General features: G+C 59.1%; 1 protein-coding gene across 6 annotated transcripts in view; it reads left to right on the forward strand.

Annotated features, from left to right (window-relative positions):
- Positions 1–1,030: 1,030 nt before the first annotated feature.
- The window catches only part of SPEG (striated muscle enriched protein kinase), a 58,327-nt gene continuing 46,390 nt past the window's right edge, over positions 1,031–12,967 (forward strand). For 2 of the 6 annotated variants that reach the window (XM_047773586.1, XM_047773589.1), the window contains exons 1-3: positions 1,031–1,555; positions 11,200–11,289; positions 11,372–11,708. In XM_047773586.1, the coding sequence (XP_047629542.1) occupies positions 1,177–1,555; positions 11,200–11,289; positions 11,372–11,708 (806 nt within the window). In that variant the 5' untranslated portion in view covers positions 1,031–1,176. Of the gene's footprint in view, positions 1,556–8,553; positions 8,632–9,590; positions 9,634–10,561; positions 10,592–11,199; positions 11,290–11,371; positions 11,709–12,967 lie in introns of those variants that run through there. The other 4 variants (XM_047773582.1, XM_047773583.1, XM_047773585.1 and 1 more) reach the window with 3 other exon arrangements.

Genomic DNA, 12,967 nt, shown 5'->3' on the forward strand with positions numbered 1-12,967 from the left:
AGCTAGGGATCCAATTGGAGATACAGCTGCCAGGCTATGCCACAGCCGCAAGCAACATCAGATCTGAGCCATGTCTGCAACCTACACCACAGCTCACAGCAATGCCAGATCCTTAACCCACTGAGCGAGGCCAAGGATCGAACCCAAAACCTCGTGGTTCCTAGTTGGATTCGTTTCCGCTGCACCACGGTAGGAACTCCAGATCCTTCTAAAATACAGCTCTAACTATATTATCCTACTGCTTAACGCCCTGCCGTGGCCCTCAGAGGCCATCAGGATAGACTCCTTAGCAAGCAAAGCCCTCTTGTCAGGCCCCACCTCTCACCTCCACTCATCTCACCCCAGGGTGGCCCAGCGCCTCCAAACTCCTCTGATTCTCAGCACACATCATCTATTTTCATCCTGCTCTGATTTTGGTCTTGCCGTTCCCTCTGCCTGGACCAGCCTTTCCCTCTTCTCTGCCTGTTGCAACTCTATTCAACTACTCATGTTTACAAATGATGAATTAGAGGTTGAGAACAGTTTGTTGTCACCCAGCAAGTAAGGGCAGGAGCCAATCCACCGGACTCAGTGCTCCTGGTCTTACTGTTCACCAGGGGCTGTCATGGAGCATGGGGGCGGCCGCGGGTCCCTCTTTCCCAGGCTCTGTTCACCTCCACTTGGGCCTGCCTGTCCATCTCAGACGGCTCATCCAGGACCTCCTCTTTCTCTCCCCCCAGCCGCCTGGGACTGGGAATCCGGGGCCTGAGAGGAGGGAGGAAGGGAAATGGGATGGAGCCCAAGGGTAACCCGACTCCATGAGTGGGTGGCGGGGGGGCGGGGCACACCACGGGGTAGGGGGCTTGGAACAAGTCCTCAGGGAGCCCTTTAAGCCAAGGCGGGCAATGGGGGCTCCTCGAGGCGGGGGGAAGGTGCAAAGTGGAGTCCAAGTCCCCTCCTCGGCTGCCCCCTCCCTGCACAGCTCCCTCGCAACCCGAGCCGGGGGGCCTAAAAATAGCCCCCGAGGCGCAACCGCCCGCCGCCCCGGTGACCTTCTGGGTAGCACAGGCCGAAGGCGGGCGGGCAGCAGGAAGGCAGGGCGCCGGCCCCCCAGGACTCATCTCCCAGGGCAACGTCCCCCGGGTGCCCCGCGGCCGTCCAGTTCCAGCGTCCCCCGCAGCCCAACTCGCAGAGGCCATGCAGAAAGCCCGGGGCACGCGAGGCGAGGACGCGGGCACGAGGGCACCCCCCAGCCCCGGGGTGCCCCCGAAGAGAGCCAAAGTGGGGGCCGGCGGAGGGGCGGTGGCCGGGGCGCCGGTCTTCCTGCGGCCCCTGAAGGACGCGAAGGTGTCTGCGGGCAGCGATGTGCGGCTGCGGGTGGTGGTGAGCGGGACGCCCCAGCCCAGCCTGAGCTGGTTCCGGGATGGGCAGCGCCTGCCCCCGCCGGCCCCCGAGCCCAGCTGCCTGTGGCTGCGGAGCTGCGGGGCGCGGGATGCCGGCGTGTACAGCTGCAGGGCCCAGAACGAGCGGGGCCAGGCCTCCTGCGAGGCTGTCCTCACAGTGCTGGAGGTCGGAGGTAATGGGGCGGTGGGGGCCGAGCCTGGCGGGGAGGGGAGCTCAGAGGTAGAGAAGGGCCCCCTGGGCCCCCTGGGGGAGGTACCTGTTCCTCCAGCCTTTTCCCCAGGTGCTCTGGCTTCTCAGCTATGCTGACCTCGAAGCGCCCATCAAGAGGCAAGTGCAGGGAGAAAGGGGTGTCAGGGTAGAGAGGCTCCCCACGGGAAGGTCAGAGGTCAAGGGTCAGCCTCTTGTAAGCAAAGCCTGAGCCCCCTTCATGCCTCTCTGGGAATTCCATAGTGGGACCCCCCTAGTTACCCTGTAGGGAGAGGCCTCCTGGGGAAACTGTTTTCATCAGCAATTATTTCATCAATTATTTCATCAGATAATTTGGACATGAGCCCCTTACAGGGGCCTGCATGTCTGAAGGAGGAGGGTCTGGCTGCCGTGTTGAGGGGATGGGTCAGAACTCTTTGCAGTCCATTGCTGAGGCAGGTTGGTGTGGTCAGCACTGGGCTGGTTGCAAGAGGCCAGTGAGTGGACAAGTATGAACAGGGTGTAGAGCATCAGAGGGTAGAGCTAGGATGGGGGGTGTACAGAGGTGAGTGTCTGAGAATTCAAATGCAAGAGAGTTCCCATCATGGCTCAGCGGGTTAAGAACTCCATGAGGACGCGGGTTCAATCCCTGGCCTCACTTAATGGGTTAAGGATCTGGCATTGCTGTGAGCTGTGGTGTTGATTGCAGATATGACTTGGATGGATCCTGTGTGGCTGTGGCTGTGGCGTAGGCTGGCAGCTGCAGCTCTAATTCGACCCGTAACCTGGGAACTTCCATATGCTGCAGGTGCGACCCTAAAAAGCAAAAAACAAAAACAAAAACAAAAAACCTACAGGCAAGCATGCCCGTGTGTACATGCCCATGTGTGCACATGCAGGTGCCTGTACAAGCTGTGCAGGGGTCTGACGCTACCAGCTGATGAGGGACAGGGTTTGTGGAGTTGGTATGGAAAGGGCATGAGCCATGCCTCCCTGAGGTTCAGAGGACATGGCAGGGGGATGTTCAGGCCAGTGTTTGGGTCCCTGCCTGTGTGTGTGAGGGAGTGGTTGATGGTCCGAGGCAGAAGGGGAGGGGAAGGAGACGGGGCCCATTTCTCACGGTCCCTCTGGGGCTGATGGGGTGGCCAGAGCTGAGTCTCCTTGGGTCAGTGTTGGGGCTTCCTTTTTGACTTCCTCAGTCCCTAAGCCAGTTCTTCTCTAGGCTGAAGACAGAGCCTCGGCAGACTGAGTCTTAAGAAATGGAATTCTGAGGAAACAGGCTGCAGCTGGGGGAGGTGGCAAGGAGCTTGGGGTCACTGAGTCCTGGACATTTTTGGGTTTTTTGTTTGTTTGTTTGTTTTTCTTTTTGGCTGTGCTTGTGGCATGTGGAAGTTTCCAGGCCAGGGATCCAATCTTTGCCACAGCACCGACAATGCTGGATCCTTAACCCACTGTGCCAGCAGGGGAACTCCTGTACTGGACATTTTCAAGAAGGAATTCTGACTTCGGCTGAGTAGTGTCAGGTAGGGGTACCTCCTTGGGGGCTGAGGAGGAGGCCCAGGGATGAAGGGAAAAGAGCAGCTGGAAGGCAAAGAAGGCCCCAGAGTGCAGCTGTGTCAGGAGCTGGAACAGGGGCTCAGCCTCCCTCCATCAGCATCCCCACTCTCTCTAACCCTGCCCTGCCCACCTTCCTCTTCAGTGACAGAGAGGGCCAAGGCTGGCTTCTCTTGGTTGGCCTTATACCTGGCCAGGTACAGGCTTTCCCAGCCCCAGAGTCAGGGAGTGGGGCCCATCCTGGCAGAGTTCTGAGCTGGGGAAGGATTAGACTCTTTGCTATTCCTCTTTGCTCTGCTGGCTTCTGGGGCAAAGGGGACTGAAACCAGAACAGGGCCCAAAAGATAGATTGATGAGAATAAGACTGGGAGGACAGAGATACTGGGCAGAGTGAGGAAGCACTGAGAAGGAGCATGGTGGTGTCATGATGCTTGTTTGGAGTCAGAAAGGACCACAGAGAACCACAGGTTCAAAGGCTGCCTTTTGCAAGTGAGGACACTGTGGTCCAGAGCAGAGGAAGCGGCCATAACTAGCTGTCTGCCCAAGGAGAAACAGCTAGTTATGACCATCCCAGAACTAAGAACTTTGTCCTTTTTTTTTTTTTTTTTTGTCTTTTTGCCTTTCCTAGGGCTGCTCCCGCAGCATATGGAGATTCCCAGGCTAGGGGTCAAATCAGAGCTGTAGCCACTGTCCTACACCAGAGCCATAGCAATGCAGGATCCGAGCCGCATCTGCGACCTACACCACAGCTCACGGCAATGCCGGATCCTTAACCCATTGAGCCAGGCCAGGGATCAAACCCGCAACCTCATGGTTCCTAGTCAGATTTCTACTGCGCCACGACGGGAACTCCAAGAACTTTGTCCTCTTGATTTGGGCTCTGGGGCTTTTTAGCACTTCAGTTCTGGAGGGAGGAGAGAGAAAAGGGGGTGGGAGCTGTCTGCTGTACAGAGAGTAGGCCCGTTATGGTCTTTCTGAAGATAAGCACCGCCCAGCCTGCCTGAGTCTCCTAAAGTGTGGAGAGTGACAGGATGCTAGGGTCCCCAGCCCCTCCGTTACCTGGGTGGCACGGTGGGCAGAGCTGAGCCCTGGATGGTCTCCAGGCTTCTCTGGTGGAACAGGACCCTGGGTGCTGGGGGACTGGATTGGGGACCTTTTGCCAGTCATGTTAAAACAGGAAAAGGGTTGGGCTGCAGCAAGTCACATCTGAGAAGGTTTTCATGCTGGTAACTCTCAAGAGCGGCTTTATAATGAAGATTAATTGGTAATAATTTCTAGTAGTAATTCATAGTATTATGAATCGCTACTATGCTGTAGTTGCCAGGCAACCTGCTATCATATCCTTTGCTGTATGACTTAAGTCCCACAGCAACCCTAGGGAAACTGAGGCCCAGAGGGATGAAGTGAAGCATCTCGGTTGTACTGATGGGAGGTGGCAAGCCAAGGCTGGAAGCCTGGGTCTGTTCCACTGCAAAGAACCATGTGCTTAACTACTACGCCCCTCCCACGTGACTGGCCTTTGCTTTGGTGATGTTGGGGGACTGACTGGGTGAGTCTGGCTTCCTCCTCTTCCTATTGGCTGCCCTCCACCAGTCCCTGCCCATTGACAGGTCCTGGTCAGGGGCAGCTGGGCCAGCAGCTCAGCTTGGCTCAGCCTTACTCATGGAAAACTTTCCTGGTTGGGATCAACACAGGAGGACTTCAGGGTTCTCGAGGAAGCCCAGCCAGGACCTGGCTGCAGAGGGAAGGAGGCAGTTTCCTGGCTGGGATGGCTGCCTGGCTCGGCAAGACGGGGTGATGCTAAGGTTCCTGGCACTCCTGAAGTCTGAGATGTTGGCTCAGGGATGGAGGGTGTTGGCGTGGCTTGGGGATGCTGGGGCCTTAAGACAAGTGGACTGCAGCTCGAGAGTTCGGAGAGTGGGAAACAGGAGGGTGGGATTTGGGGTGCAGAAATGAGGAAAGAATAGAAATAGTGAAGATGGCAGAGGTGCAGAAGACTTGGAGAATGTGTAACATGTATAGAGCATCTGGTCTCATTTCAGTATTTAAACTTCTAAGTCTCAGGTTACTGTTATGACGTCATACATAGGAGAAAACTGGGGCTCAGAGAGGGAGCTTACCCAAGGTCACGTGGCTAGGGAGGTGGCAGAGCCAGATCTAAAAGCCAGGTCTCCAGGTCTAGGACCACAGTGCCTGTCCTCAGAGAGAGAAGCTGAGGGCGGGGGCACAAGCAGGGTTTGTCATCATAACCATCCTTCCATCAATGTCCCCAAAGCTGTCTTTTTCCCCAGTCTCCAAGATTGGCAGGCATTCCTCTTTCTCAAAACATCAGGCTCCCATGTGCCTGGGCTCAGGAGCCACGTGCCAATCGAGTGACCAGAACAAGCGCCACCCTCAAAGCTTGGGGCTTGTGTGGCTGGAGGGGGAAGCCTGCACTGCAGGGGAGGGGGTAAGGAGGAGAGGGCACAGCCAAGGGAAGATGCAAGCTGATGATGCTCGCCGAGTTTGGCATTTAGAAGGCTCGTAGCCAGGATGGTGCCAATCAGAAGGGCCAAAGGTCAACCAATGATAGCGACTTGAAGGCATGGAGAGGAGAGATTAGAGAGAAGGAGAGGCATCAGTTTAGCAAGGGCGAAGTGGGAAACACACCAGGAATGGCGTGGAGGGAGATGCTGCCCTTGTCATCTTTTTCACCTGGAATGTGCAGAGGTCCAGATGCAAAGCCACAAGGAAACAAATATGAAGCTGGGACTGGCTAGTGGAGCATGTCCCATCCCGTCATGCCAACTCCGACTCAGGGAGAGGAGGAGGGGGCAGAACTGGAGCAGTGGGGAGCCCTGGGAGGCAAGAAAGGGAAGAACAGGCCATAAAGTCAGCCAGGACCCAGGCAGGAGAACTTTCCTGAAGCCAGGCAGGCCCTCCCAGGAAGATGCCAAGTGGAAAGTGAGTCACTTCTCCAGCTGTTTCTGGAAAGGGGTCTGGGTCAGGAGAGAAGGGAGGAAGGCTGGAGAAGGAGCTGCTCCAGGAAGATGTACAATCCCCATCGCCACCACCCCTCATCCTCCCCGGCCCCAGCTCTGTCACCCCCTCCCATGTGTATTGAGTGTCCCCCTCCATCCCCGTCCCTGTCCCCGTGCCTGTCACTATGCTGGACACTTGAGATTTATAAGGGGAGGCCATTCTGGTGAGGGTACTCAGGTTATATGTAGTAAACATAATACGTATGTGAAAATTATATAATACGTCAGAACACAGAGCAGGGTGGGCAGGAGGAAGGACCGGAGAAGACTGAACCGAGGCAGGAAAGAGAGGAGAGCGGGTATCTGGCTCAGAGGTGGGTGTGCGTAAGTGCTGAGACATGGCATGATTTGGGTTTTTCTCTCTCTAAGGGGAAATGCTGGCAGGGCAGAAGGTGGAAGTCAGGTTTGGGGAAATGGCAGGGGGGGCCCAGCTGCCCAGCCTTGGAGGGAGTTGGGGGCATCCTGGGGCCGGCTGAGGGAAGCCCACCCTGAGAGCCTACCCCAGGCCAGCCCTGTGTGGGTGAGCAGCTCAGGCCCCGTGCAGGAACCCAGAATCTCATGGGCCTCTTCTCAGCCCAGCTGTCCCATCACTCACGCCTGCTGCCCATTGGTTATTTTTGCTACGGAATGTGCCAGCCCCTCGGATTCTCCTGGGGAACAGGGGCTCAAGTTACCCCCTCTCCTCAGCTCCCCCATCTGTGAGTGGGTGTGTTTGGGGGTGGGCAGGGAAAGCGCCGGTGCGTGGCCACGGTCCTCTGGCTGGAACTGACATGGACACACAAGTGTACCCTCTCGTTGCACGGCCCTCGGCGTGGGTCTGTAGGTACAACCTCTGCTTCTGGGGGTCTGGAAGACAAGACCACCTGTAGGCACCCAGAACGTAAAAGACATGACCTCAGACTTTAAAATAAAGGGCCACAAACTCTTACAAACTCAAATAACTTCAGGAGCCAAGTAGGAACAAAATGATCAGGGTGCTGTTGTTAGCAGCAGAATCTGAGTGTGCATGCTCCATTTACAATATTGTACCGCCCGAACCAAACTCATTTGTTGGCTCTGTATTTATTTTGGACCCATGCTTTAAAGAAATTAAGTTAGGGGGACTTGGTGATCCATCTGCACATGAGACTTAATGGCACAGTGGCCAGTAACTCGGCCACAGTGCCTGGGTTAGAACCCCAGCTTTCCCATTTATTGGCTCTGTGACCTTGGGCAAGCAACCTCTCTGTGCACAGATTAAGGGAGTTCATTCATATTAAGTACTTAGCACATTGATCAGTACCTACTAGGCATGCCCTCGGTGTTAATGGCAATGATTTAGTTGTCACATCTCAGAAACCAAGATTGACACGACTTGTGCATTCTGGGGTGGGAATTCGGATCTGGGGTACATGCGGGCACAGAACCTGCGTGGCTTTGGCTACATGATAGGACCTCTCTGAGCCTTAGACATCTGCCAATTTAATGGAGTCAGTTCATAAGGGTTTCAAGCTCACGGGGTTGTTGTCGATGACGCAACATTTATAAAGTATGTGGCACTTAGTAAATGCTTAAGAAACTTAGTTATAGTGATTGTTGGCGGTGGGTATGTACAGTTTTGTGTGGGCAAAACGCGCACGATACCAAATGTGAGGAGGACAAAAACGTTTGGTGAGCGCGCTTATCTCTGAATGAGATGGCGGGTGGTATTTGCGAATAATAAAAGTGGCACTTTAGCTCGTGTGTGTGTGTGTGTGTGTGTGTGTGTGTGTGTGTGTGTGTGTGTATGCCAGGGTGCAGGGACAGAGTATGGAACTCAAGGGCCCTCTCTGGCTTTCCAGAGTAGCCCGGAGACTTTTGCGTTCTGGGTCCTTGTCACCAGGAGGACCCTTGCCCTGTGTGTGACCTGGGCGCCCCCACCCGGCGCCATGGCCCTGCGGAGAGTTGGGTACTGCCTGGCACCGCGAACGCGTGCGCATGTTTGTGGAGTGAGCCAGTGGAGATGCGGCTGACCTTCCAGAGCCGCCCCGAGGGAGGCGGGAGGGGGTGGCGTGGACGCCCGCTTTAGGCGGCCAATGAGAGAGGGGCCCGAACTCTCCTAGGGGCCACGGCACCCTCCTCTGTGCCTCAGTTTCCCCATGTGCCCGGGGCCTGGGAGGCAGATGCAGGGTGGGGGGGCCGAGAGGAAGGTGATCGCCGCCCCAGGGTGCGCAAAGGAGCGGACGAGGGAAGGGGCGCCAGGTGGGGTGCGGGCTGGCGGGGGAGGGGCGGGCTCCGGCCACCGCCACCGCCGCCGTCGTCGCCGCCGCCGCCGCCGCCTTCCCCCTGCCCGGGCTCCCGCCGCCCCGAGGCTCCTTCCGCCACCGGCGCCGGCCCCCGCCCGCTCCCCGCCTCGCCCCCGGCCCCGCCTCCGACTCCGCCCCGCCCCCGCCGGTCCCCTCCTCGCCAGGCCGCCGGCGCGGCCCCCTCCCCCGCCATGAAGAAGCTGTGGGTGAAGAAGCGTTTCCAGGTGAGGGCTCCGGGGGCGGGCGGCGCCGGGAGGGGGCAGGAAGGGCTGGGCGCCCCGGAGGGAGGGCGGGTCGCCGCGGCCGGGCCCCGGCTGGGGGCGCCGGAGCCGCGCCTGCCCCACCCCGGCAGCCCGGGCCCCGGACTGGGCGCGCTCCGGGGGGCTCCTCGGCCTGCGTCGGGCCCCTCCCCGAGCCCCAGGGCAGACCCTCCCAGCATCCGCGATCCCCCGCGACCACCCGGGAGGGCCCCGCGGCAGCCCTCGGCGTGGAGCGCCCACGGGCTTCCTTGCCATCTCGTCTGCTCTCGCCTCTGCCCAACCCCGGGCCCTCGCCCGGCTCGCCCCAGCCCCCCGCTCTGGAGCCTTCCATCTTCCGGAGCTCCCGAAAGCAACGCGCAGGGATCCGCGCTGAGCTCAATGCATTCCCCAAGCCCTGCCCTGTCCTCCGCGGACCTGGGCCTCCTTCCAGCCTTCGTGAGGCTCTGGCCCTTTGGGGGACCTTGCCCTCTGCCCCCTCATCACCCTCCCTGCCCGCTTGACACCTATCCCAGGTATCTGTCCTTCCCCCAGCAGAAATCTGTGTCCTCCTTCTTCCATCTCCCAGTCATCCAAGCATCTTCCCCCCCCCCCCTCCCGCTTCACATCAGTCAGCCTCTATCCTGGGGGTGCCACTCAGGTCACCGGTCCTCTGTCCATTACAAGTCGCAGCGTTTTGACCCTTAGTCCTCTCTCCTTCCTCCCCTGCTCCTCCCTAGAGCCGAGCTGGAGCTCCAGCTGGGAGGGCTGACAGGCAAGGAAGAGCAGACATTCCCTAAAGGGGAAGCTAGCTGCCCTGGGTCTCTGTCCACAACCCCCACCCCCGTTGGCCCCTGGAATGAGCTTCTGTTTGATCTAGAGGTTTGCGCCAGAAGTATAGGAGCGAGCCTTCCCCTCAACAACTCATTCTGGCTTTTCTCTTTCAGAAAACCGGCCACTCCCGCCGGGCCTTTGGCAGACTCACCCATGGTGCGTGGACCATGGGCTCTCTGCTCTAGCCCATGAGCATTCCTCCTCCTGGTCCATGTCCCTCCATGAGGCACCCAGGCCTTGAAGACAGCCCATGAGATGGGGGAACCCCACATGCCCACACCCACCCACCCACCCACCTAAGAAAGCCCCTCGTATCATGTAGCAGAGAAAGGACCTAGCAGTGGGGGTGGCGGGTCACTGGCACATCCCATCACGGGCCCGGACTTACTGTTCTCCATCTGTGGGGCCAGGAGGGGGTGAGATCGTTGCCATGCTCTGGCAGCCAGTCCATGGCTCTTGCTTGTCATGGCACTCAGGGAGAAACTGAGGCACAGACCCTGCCGGAATCGGGGAAAGTTAAAAAAGGTGCCCAGGGAACTTTGCACGTAGCTTGACCACTGGGCATGTTTGAGGGCCATTCAGCAGTAGAAGAGAGGGACTGGGAGGAGGGTGCCTGTCACATCATGATGCACAACAGATGAGGAGGTTTGAGGTCCAAGCACAGTGCAAATATTCTAATAGAGAGTGGGCCTGACCCCTAATGGGGGGCCTGGGTCTGTGGCTGGGCCAAGCCCAAACAGGGGTGTGTGTGTGTGTGTGTGTGTGTGTGAGTGTGTGTGTACACATGTGTGGCCAGTGAGAGCACCAGTGAAAGTGCCAAGGTACAGAATCACTGGGTGGTTGGAATAACCCACCAAAGTGCGTGGGCTCCCAGGGGGAGCCCACAGGCAGTCAGTGAATGAGAGATGCTTTGCCTATCCCAGGTGTCTCCCCACCACCACCTCAATCCCATCCCCACAGGATGTCTCTGGGCACTGGGTAGCCTCATGGTCCCTCTGTCCTGCCTGCCCACCATCCCTACCCCGCAAACGCTCTGATAACAGTCTGTCCATATCTCTCTCCTGCTGCTCCTATGGAAGCGAAGTTTTCCGCTCCTGCAGAAAGCAAAGTTACGGTAGGAAACTGGCTCCTGCCCTAGCCCTCCATCCCCCACTTCCCTGCCCGACCCCGGCCTCTCCTCACCCTGCCTCAGCTGCACCCTGATGTGTTCCAGCTGGTTTGGGGTGGAGGACAGGCTGGCCCTGCGGCTGGTCGAGTGCCCTGACAGTACGACTCTGAGGTGACTCCCCTTTGTTCTTGGGGTACCGGAACCCATATTGTAGAGCTTTGAAACCTAGGACCTTGCTTTCGGGGGGGGGGGGTCTGCACAGAACTTAAAGCGCTCCACTGACAGGGGAGGAGGGGGAGGGGCTGTGGCCCTGCAGTTCATAAAGTGGCCAGGAGGGGGTACTATTGGTAGCTTTGAGGGCACTACCAAGGAGGCAAGGGCGAGGAGTCAGGGGCCTAGAGATGGAGCTGGGGGGACCGGCACGGGAGGGGTTACCCTGAGCTGCCCAAGATGGGCAGCGGGATGTGGGGAGCAAAAGGAGGGGAGGAGATAGGTGCTGGAAGCCCTCCCGGTGGTGATCCGGAGCCGGCTGTGGAGGAAGCAGGAGGTGACAGAGGGAAGAGTTGGAGGCAGAGGGAGCAGAGCCCTGCCCACACAGACCCCTTCTCCTCCAGACTCGGAGACGGGCGAGGATGACATCAGCGATGTGCAGGGGACCCAGCGCTTGGAGCTTCAGGATGACGGGGCCTTCAGCACCCCCACGGGTGAGCTCTCTGGGGCGCTCTCAGAGCCAGCAGGCAGCCTGCCCACGAGAGGTGCCTCGCTTCACCGTGCTCCTTTCTCTAGGGGGCTCCGACACCCTGGTGGGCACCTCCCTGGACACACCCCCGACCTCCGTGACAGGCACCTCAGAGGAGCAAGTGAGCTGGTGGGGCAGCGGGCAGACCGTCGTGGAGCAGGAAGCGGGCAGCAGGGGTGGCACCCGCCACCTCCCGGGCAGCCCAAGGCAAGCACAGGCAACCGGGGCCGGGCCACGGCACCTGGGGGTGGAGCCGCTGGTACGGGCGTCTCGAGCTAATCTGGTGGGCGCAAGCTGGGGGTCAGAGGATAGCCTTTCGGTGGCCAGTGACCTGTATGGCAGCGCCTTCAGCCTGTACAGAGGACGGGCGCTCTCGATCCACGTGTAAGTAATGGCCTCACCTGGGCCCGCACTGTCCCACCTCACCATGCTGTCCTGCACTGCCCCTCACCGCTCGTCCGCCTCCACCCCATGTCCCCGGCGCCATCCATCCCTCTGTGCACTTCTTCACCACCGCCCCTCCCCCCGGCTTCTACTCCTGGCCCCAGCTACCCACTCTGTCTTCCCACATGGCTCCATCCTCCTCCTGTGCCATCACCACCCACATCCTTCTGCTCCCACCTGTCCTGGCTCCCTGTGCCATCTCCATGGTCTCATGGAGCCCTCTCTCCCTTCCTTGTCTCCTCCAAGATCTCCAGTCTACCCCCGGGCCCTCTCCCTCCTCGCCCATTCAGGCTCCAGTTGTCCCCAGGATCCCCCCCCACCCCACCCCCCGCCTCGGGGGCCCCCTCCGTGCCTGCTGTCTCAGCAGCTGCTGCCTTTTCATCTCTCTGCACATTCCTGTTCCCATGTGGGCCTTTTTCTGGGAGGAACGGAACCTTTCCGCGCAGCAGCTCCCGGGAGAGCAGGCGGGAGCAAGACCACAACCAGGAGACAGAAGAGAGCGAGGTGGTCAGGGGGTAGAGGGGGCCAGGGGCCTGGGAAATGCGGGGGTAGGGGGCGGGGGCAGGGAGGGATGGAGATGGAGCTGGGGTGGAGGCAGAGGGCTTGGAGTGGTGGAGGTGGGGGCATGTGAGGATCTTGTGGGAAACGCCCGCCCGAGGGTGGGGTTGAAGGTTGTCCTGGTAGGGGGTGGTGAGGAGCGGAGGTGTTGGAGTGAAGCTTTGGAGCCATTTTTGGAGATTTGGGGCTGGCAGACACGGCAAGAAAGGAGTGCTCTAGTGGAAGAGGGGAGTGGCTGCTGAGAGAGGTATTGGGGGGCATTTGGGGAGCTGAGGGGGCCTGATTTGTGATGGGCATGGTGTGTGGGGGGGGAGTACCATCATGGAGGAGAAAGAAGGGGCCCAGTGCGGGGAGGCCTTTTCGAGGGTGGCTGAAGTGGCTAGAGGTAGGCAGGGGAGAGGCCTGGGGCAGGCCCGCAGAGGCGCCTTTGCTTTATCTGGTTGACGGTAGCCAGGCACTCCCGTGCCCTGGACTTGCCTTTTCCTTCTCTGCCTTTCTTTGCCAGGCCTCAGCCTGAGCCTGGGGTTGCTATGGCAACTTCCGAGGAACCCATTTCCTTAGTGATGTCTGTGGTACAGAAGCTGGCCTGGCGCTCAGAACTGCCAGCAAGAGGCCTGCTCTGCTGTCTCCAGTTTATCTCC

This window comes from Phacochoerus africanus, chromosome 3 (assembly GCF_016906955.1).
Source record: "Phacochoerus africanus isolate WHEZ1 chromosome 3, ROS_Pafr_v1, whole genome shotgun sequence".
Lineage (NCBI taxonomy): Eukaryota > Metazoa > Chordata > Mammalia > Artiodactyla > Suidae > Phacochoerus > Phacochoerus africanus.